The sequence below is a fragment of the Cinclus cinclus genome, chromosome Z (genome assembly GCF_963662255.1).
Source record: "Cinclus cinclus chromosome Z, bCinCin1.1, whole genome shotgun sequence".
In the NCBI taxonomy this organism is placed as follows: Eukaryota; Metazoa; Chordata; class Aves; order Passeriformes; family Cinclidae; genus Cinclus; species Cinclus cinclus.
Window position 1 is genome coordinate 64,196,160 of NC_085084.1, and position 8,647 is coordinate 64,204,806.

The 8,647-nt window shown below is 40.7% G+C and overlaps 1 protein-coding gene across 1 annotated transcript in view; it reads left to right on the forward strand.

Moving 5' to 3' along the window:
• The window catches only part of LOC134056828 (oncostatin-M-specific receptor subunit beta-like), a 31,055-nt gene extending 22,700 nt beyond the window's left edge, over positions 1-8,355 (forward strand). The window contains exons 13-15 of the mRNA XM_062513721.1: positions 1,825-1,921; positions 3,887-3,950; positions 7,879-8,355. Coding sequence (XP_062369705.1) covers positions 1,825-1,921; positions 3,887-3,950; positions 7,879-8,355 — 638 coding nt within the window. The remainder of the gene's footprint in view (positions 1-1,824; positions 1,922-3,886; positions 3,951-7,878) is intronic.
• The last annotated feature ends 292 nt before the right edge of the window (positions 8,356-8,647 follow it).

An 8,647-nucleotide genomic window follows, 5' to 3' on the forward strand; every position in this document is an offset into this window, starting at 1 on the left:
CCATCCTCTCAGACTGCTCTCCTTATTAGGCCTGAAGTTGCAGCAGTGTCCTTGGTTCTTGGGCTGGAAAAGGGCTATTTTGTCTAACAGTGAGGAGAACTTGCTAACACTTTAAATGAAGCTGAGAGTCACACATTAAGGGAGTACAGAATCTAAAAAATATGAAAGCTTAAACTTAAGGCATCAGCCTGAGTGTTTTATCAACCTTCATTAACCTCTCAAAAACTTTCTCCTCTTTAGGTAGATGGGATATTGATAGGAAGTATTTTGAGCAAGTATTAAGAGGCAATAGGAGACACAGGTTTGCATCAAGGATTGACAAATGGCTGACTACAGATAAAGTGTTGTTAGTGATCTTAAAAGGTAAAGCATGGACACCAACTAAATATACAAATGGTGTTATAGCTATCAGGACCAGGCATGGCCTCACAAAAAATCCCTAAAACAAAACAAAACAAAACAAAACAAAGCCCAGCCAAATGAAAACAAACAAACAAAAACACACAAAAAACCAAACCAAACCAAACCAAACCAAACCAAACCAAACCAAACCTAAAAAACCCCAACCAACCAAAAAAAAAAAAAAACCAACAAAAAAACCCAACAAAAGCCTGAGAAAACAAAAACCAAAACCAAAAACAGCCAAACAACCAGCCAAAAAAAACCCTCAAATACTACTAGTAAATCCTGAAATATATTAAAATCCACTTTTACTCAAATAGTTTTTTATTAAGCCACACATGCATGAGGGTCCTGAACTGTTAAACAAGCTAGAGCTCACACAACAGCATGGGTTGGAAAAAAACACTGAACAGGTTGGAGAGATGAGCAAAGAATTGTCAGAAATTCAGCAAAGGCAAGGGCAGGGTCCTGCACCTGGGGAGGAACAATCCCCCAGGCACCAGCACAGCCTGGGGCTGACTGCTGGGGAGCAGCTCTGCAGAGAAGGACCTGGGGGTCCTGGTGCACAACAAGCTGTCCATGAGCCAGCAGCGTGTCCTGGTGGCCAAGAAGGACAATGGGATCCGGGGGGCATTTGGAAGAGCATTGCCAGCAGGTGAAGGAAGGTGATCCTGCCCCTCTATTCAGCTCTGGTGAGGCCTCACCTGGAGTGCTGTGTCCAGTTCTGGGCTCCTCAGGACAAAAGAGACATGGAGCTCCTGGAGTGGGTCCAGTGGAGGATTGCAAAGGTGTTTAGGGAACTGGAGCACCTTACTAATGAGGAAAGGCTGAGAGAGCTGGGCCTTTTTATCATGGAGAAGAGGCAACAGAGAGGAGATCTTATCAGTCTATACAAATACCCTAAGGGCAAGTGTCAGGAGGATGGGGCCAGACTCTTTTCTGTGGTGCACAATGACAGAACGAGAGTCAATAAGCCTAAACTGAAATACAGGAATTTCCACCTGAATATGATTAAGAACTTCTTTACTGTGAAGGTGATAGAGTACAGGAACTGATTTCCCAGAGACACTGGGGAATCTTCTTCCCTAGAGATACTCAAAACCTGCCAGAATGCAATCCCATGTCACCCGATTTAGGTGAACATGCTTTAGCTGGGGATTAGAACAGATGATCTTCAGAGGTACATTCCAATCCGAACAATTCTGTGAGTCTATGACACCTAGATATCTTAAAACTATAAATCTGAAAAGCTCACACTCCCCTGAGAATACCAGTTTTAGTTTTTACTAGATTTTACTTAAATTCCAGAACATGTGTAAAGTTGGCTTCGACTTCTGTTTGAAATACTTCTCTCATGAAGTTAATAACGTCTTTCTGTACTTAACACTATAAATCTGATTCAAGCTTTCTGTTTCCCATCAGATAAAGGAGAACTTGAAGGTTTTGTGATTGGTCTTTGTTTCAGCATGATATTCATTCTGATTTTTGTACCTCTCACTTGTTCTTTGGTGATTAAAAGGTAAGAACAGAATATTGACTGGAGTTGTTAGCAGCACTCTTGTTTTGCTTAGCTCTGAGTTTCATAGCACTGAGCCTTTTTTGTCATTAAAGGCAATACAACTCAAAAAATCACATAAGACAAAAGTCATCACACTAGTCTCACAGTGAGAGCAATTACAAGCCATTATAAGCTGATTAAAATGGTAAAACAAGTTTGTAAAAAGTCTATATTCTTCAGCTTTTGATTCCTTTATCTGACTACCTCCTGTCACAAACACCCTCAGACAGAGCCAGGACCATTTCTCTCATGTGGAAATATGCTATAGATATGTAGATAAAGCATGCATTTTATTATTTTTACCCAAGATATTTCTTGCAAACACATTTGGATATTAAATGTATAAAGTGTGCATATAATCACATAATGAGAAGAAACAGGATATATGAATGAGCAGGAACAAGAGAGAATAACAAGGGTGCCTATAAGATCTGACAGTGGTCCTCTTATTTTAGGAGAAATTGTTTTCTGCAACAATAAAGTGTTCACCCCCACATAATAAAATTAGGTACAATATCAGGGGCATACACTATGACTAAAAGGTTTGCACAGTAATGGTTTCTAATATTAATTTTCTGAAAAACTTAATTGCATAGAACCACTCGTTACAATTTGGTGTCCTACAACACTACCCTCCATTTTTCTCATTTTTACAAAGGACAGCCTCAGAAGCTGGACGCACAGCTGCTAAAGGACAGATGGCACAACCTGTGTCTTGAAAGCCACACAGCATGACATAGCCTGTTTTAGCTTAAACTCCTGTCCTGGCCACTGGGAAACAGACTCCACATGACGCCTCCTGTGCTCTTACCTTTTCAGATTGTATTTTAAGTTGCACTGTGTCTGACACAGCAGTTTTGTCAGGAACTTCTGAGACCTACAGAAGTTCAGACCATGAGCAAACTTCATTGTGTTCAACATAAGACCACACTTCATTGTCTGGGCCCAATAAGAAAGAACAGAAAAAAACCCCTAAAAAAACCCACAAAACAGCCAAGCAGCACACAGAAACCCAGTGTAGCAGTACAAAATAATGCTTAAATTTGTACATTTGTAGTAATATTGAACACTCTGAACTGAGATAGAGGGTCCCAGTGACGCTTCCATCTCAATTGCCTTTTTTATTTGTAAGAAAGGACTCAGCAGCCAGCCAAACAACCATCTTTATAGGGTCAGCGAGAGATCCACTAACTTTACAACCACAGTCTTTACCTCCAAACACAGCCTAAGCAGAGGCGAAGTACCCTAAAGCTAATGAAATCTAGATCTAATTTCAAAACTGAAAAATACTGACTCCAACACTAAGGTAGAACTATGGCCTACTTAAACTCTCAGCCTCTCTTACAGCTTTGTTGAGGCTTTTTTATGGAGGTGAGATACTGCACGTAATAGCTCCCAGAATAAGCCAAACTCAAAACAATCAGGAAAGGGTAGGAGTTGTGTTGTCTCCTTAGAGGTTCTTCCAGACTACCAGTGCCATTCCACATGGGCTGAATGCAGCGCTATCTTGCCCTTTGTTTAAAGGGGAAAGGAAATTTTAAAATCCAAGCCCAGGAGCAAATATTTACTGAAACAAACTTCACCCTATATGTACCAAAGCCCTCAAGGAAGATGGAGGTTTTGTGGAAATTATAGCAAATTAGATGCACAGAGTAAATTTACAGAAAGAGACAATACTGCCAGCACTTTCACAGCTCCTTTGTCACTAAACAAAGATGCTAATCATCATTAACTCAGCATTTTAGTGTAGACTACCAAGTTTGGTCTTCAGCTTTTAAACAGTATTATGCTTAAATGTCTCTGTAGAACACCTTTTTTGATAGTTATAAAAATGTTAATATGTTACATATGAACAGTAATTAATTTAAATACATAGGAAATGTGAGTCATTTAACCTGATGTTAAATATAAAATACCTCTTTACAGGGTGAAAATATCATACTGGCCCAGTGTACCAAGCCCAAGAAACAGCAGTGCACTCCAAGATATGGCAAGTACTCTTCTGATGGCATGAAAGAATATACGGGGGAGATCTTAGATTGATCTGTAATGCTAGTTATCTGTCCTTTCACTCTTCCCTCTAGAAAAGGTCAAATATCAACTGCTTGAAAGCCAGAATAATATTAAAAGTATAAGATGCCGGGTGTTTGTTATTTAGGCATAGGCTGTTAAATTTAATCAAAGTCTCCGAATTTTTTTGAGTACAATGTAGACCATTTTTAAAGGCATGGTTCTTAAAAGGACAAATCAAAGCTGAATGGGGGTAGATGGAGTCTAAAGAGAGAATTCAGTTTTCACATGCAGTCAGTTTTCACTTACTCACACTGATTAATAAGTACAAGTTATTGAAAATACAAAGTAGGGAATTGTGGCCTAATTCCAGAGAAATATTATGACAGAGGCCATGTAACATGATATTTTCTGAAGTCTGCTCCTCACTCCTCAGTCCCTGCTTGCTTCCAAAACAATCCAGGGGCTCTGACTGGCAGCTGGTAGCTGTCTGAGGAGCTCCTACTAGTCAACCAGCATCAAGGTTAGCAGCATGCTCACTTCTTGCCCACAGCTTTCCCATATGTTTTGGTAGGTATGCCTGAATTTCAGCACTAAAGAAGCAGGGAAATCAGCTGGTAGGAAAAAATACAGCTATTAGAAGCAGCTGTTGGAGACCACATTATCCACTTTTGCCTATTAGTGGACATTTGTATCTTCGCCTTCTTGCCTTCCCCCTTTCAGTGAGATTTCTGATGCAGTTTTGGTGACATCTGATACTAAAACTCCTCCTTTTAGAACACCTAAGTTCATCTCTTAAGTTTCAGACCACCTATGGTTGTGTTTTTGTAGCAGGAATTTGTACTGTTTTCCTTTATAAATCTCTTTTTCTGGAAGACTTGAACTTAATTTGGCACTTTATGGTCTAGTAGTTCATCTCATGAGCTTTGAATTTCAGGCATAGGCTAGTAGGTATCTACAAGCCAGACACTGTCCAGAACTGGGATACAGAGTGAAGTAATCAGAAACATTTCGGAAGACCCTGATAGTCTGCTGACAAACGGTTTTTCTTAACATCAGCATTGCTTCCTGCAACAGAGCAAATATGGATTTTCATATTTGAGATCAGGACTTCCTCACTTGTTTTCTTCCATTCTTTCATCTTAATGTAGATAAAGAAGTGATGAGTTCAGATAGTCATTTGCAGTGAAGAATTCCAAGTAAAATACACTGAGACTGCATGCTAGAGAAAGGACAACTAGGTTTTATGAACCACAGTGCTATTTTGACATAAAATATTTAAAAGCAAAATTTAAAATGCCTTTAACTTTTCTTGCAGAGGCAAAGCAACTGTCAAAGAGAATGAAATCAGTATTAACCATGCCTGATAGAGAGTACTGTAACGTTGCTAACCTGTCAGACACAGAAATACCAGATTATGACTTGGGAGAAAGCAGAAAAAGCACTATATAAGGACAATAAACAGTACAATAAACAATTTACCAGATATATTGTCTACAAGTAATTTGGTATTCTGAGCAATTAATGAACTGTGGAGAAAAGTGTTCCCCAAATAGGCATGGCAAAACAGGGGCAGGAAGCAAATCATGCTATATTCTGTACATTCATTCAATTTCTAGCTTTTCCTGAGCTAGAACTGCACCAGTTTAGTTGAGCAACTTAGCAACTTTTGATAAAAACACAAAAGTAATCCAAAAAGGTGGCAAGACAACTTCTTGTGCAGACAGGTAATTACTTAACAAGCTAGAAGTCACTAATACATCCATGGTACTAAGCAGCAGGAGAAACTGGAGACGCTTTCATTATGGAGACCGGGAAAATTAACTACGGAGAATAAAATGTCAGTCAGTCACCCAAATCAGTATCCTGTTCCTCATCTATAGGCAAGCTTCTTTGAAGATGCTTCTTCCTCTTCACCTATTGCCTCTCTCTTTCAGATAGAATCATAGCACTGCTATGTTTAGAAAAGACCTCCATGATCATCAAGTCTAACAATTAACCAGCACCACTGTGTTCACCACTAATCCATATGTTCAGGTGATTTGTGTAAACTTTTTCCAAACACTTTCAGGGATGGTGAATCCACCACATCCCTGTACAGCCTGACCACCCTTTTAGAGAAAAAGTTCTTCCTAATATCCAGTCTAAATCTTCCCGGTGCAGCTTGAGGCCACTTCCTCTCATCCTGTCACTTGTTACCTGGGCAAAGAGACAAACTCCCACATGGCCACACCCTCCTTTCAGGCAGGTGTAAGGAATGATAAGGTGTCCCCCGATCCTCCTTTTCTCCAGGACAAACACCCCCAGCTCCCTCAGCTGCTCCTCACAGCACTGGTGCTCCAGAGCCTGCCCCAGCTCCATTGCCCTTCTCTGGACTCACTCCAGCCCCTCAGTGTCTTTCTTGCACTGAGGGCCCAGAACTGGACACAGCACTCGAGCTGTGGCCTCAGCAGTGCCCAGCACAGGGGGACAATCCCTGCCCTGCTCCTGCTGCCCACACTATTGCTGATCCAGCCCAGGATGCCATTGGCCTTCTTGGCCACCTGGGCACAGCCTGGCTCCTCTTCAGCTGCTGTCACCAGCACCCCCAGGTCCTTTCCAGCCACTCTGTCCCAGCCTGTGGCACTGCCTGGGGTTGTTGTGACCCAAGGGCAGGACCCGGCTCTGGGCCTTGTTGAACCTCACACCACTGACCTCAGCCATGATCCAGCCTGTCCACATCCCTCTGCAGAGCCTTCCTGCCCTCCAGCACATCAATAACCCACACAGCTTGGTGTCACCTGTGAACTGACTGAGGCTGCACTCCATGAGACCATCGGTGAAGACACTAAACAGAACTGGCCCCAGTTCTGAGCCCTGGGGAGCAGCACCTGTGGCCACCAGCTGGATGTAACTCCATTCACCACCACTCTCTGGGCCCAGCCATCCTGGCAGTTTATCCAGTGAACACTGCATCTGCCCAAGCCAGGAGCAGCTGGTTTATCCAGGAGAATTTACCTTAACTAAAGCCCAGGTAGACAGAAAACGTATTTTAGATTTGGTGGCTTTGGAATTTGGTCTGGTCTTCATAAAAAAATATGATAATGAAGGTACATATCATCCAGATCTTTATTCAAAACAAAACAGAAGTTAACCTTGTAGTGATTTCCACTTATCCCATTACAAGAGAAAAGTAGATATTTTATTTGGTATTGCTGGGACTTCAAAGAACAGCATTCTCACTTCCCAGTCAGATCACAAACTGTAAGAAGAACGAAAGTAAAAAACAATGCACCTATTTATTTCTTGCAAAAAATCCAATGCAAACAAATTTAGAGCAAGTGGGAATGAGGGGGCAGGGGGGAAGGAAGGAAAAAAATCTAATAGTTATACCAGCCTGTCCATAATTCAAAAAACATTATGGCAAATGTGGACAATCACAGAATAATCTATGTGGAAAACAAGGAAGCTTGGTGTTACCAACGGTTCTCTATTTAACCATCCAGAATTTGCAAAAAATTTTACCCCAGGTATACTCAGATCACAACATGGCATGAAGTTTAATAACAAACTGTTTGTAGCAGCAGACAACTTAATCTCGTCTTGCTGCTGTTCAAGTTGCTGCCTTATTTTATATTTTATTTATATATTTATTTTATATTTATTGTATATTTTATAAATATATTAATATTTACTAAACTTGTTGAAAGTTGTGTTCTCAGAGCAGCACATCCTGAGTCTTACATTTTATCTTCACTACTTTTGGTCCCTAGTAAACATAAAAGCAAAGAACTTTTATTAAATGCTATGGGACAGGAAAAGATGGTCCTTTAAATTAGGGAAATATTTTCATTCATACTTCTAAAACCAAAAATGATATTAAACTGATTAATTAGCATATTATTCTTTTTCCTTCCTTTGTCTTACAGACTAACTGGAAACCTGTTTCAAGGTCACTGCTTCAGACCCTGTCAGAAAATTATACCACCAGCCTTTTTGTCATAGAGTATGAGTCAAAGGGTCCTCTGACGCTAGACCTCTTCACAGATGGTGGAGAAGACACCAAGCATAACACTTGCCAGTCAGAAAAACCTAGCAATAACATAGACATGAGCCCAAAGCATGAAGAAATCCCTGCAGAAGCAGTTACAAGTGAAGAAGACACCATTTCCACTGAAGTACCACTCTTGAGTGACTATGCCAGTGTGGAGTTCAGTCAGAAAGCCATGATGAGTCTGGCAGTGAGCATGCCTGAAAGAATTGCTCATCCTTGTCTGGAAATGGAACTAAGCAGTAAGCCAGCACAAACTGTGCACAAGGTTTTGTTTGCTTCCCAGGACTACCTCAAACAAAGCCAGGTGGTACTTTTGGCATCTAGACCAAATTTCATGGGACAAGCCAGTTAAACCTGAAGCATCTTCATTATTTTCCTTACCATAAAATCAAGTTCCAAACATTTTTATACTTCAGTGGAGCCTCTAGGACCATATGGAACAATGAGCTGTTGACAATAGTTAAATCCACTACAGTAAGTTTCCATGGTGAAATAGATTGATTATATGATTAGATTAGCTATTTCACCACCATCATTCAGTGGAAAGTATCATCTTCACACAGGCAAAACTTTCAGGGACTTATACGAAAAATCTTTCAGTAAAGTACCTCTTGTTTGGTATCTTGTTCCAGGGCACTCAGGAG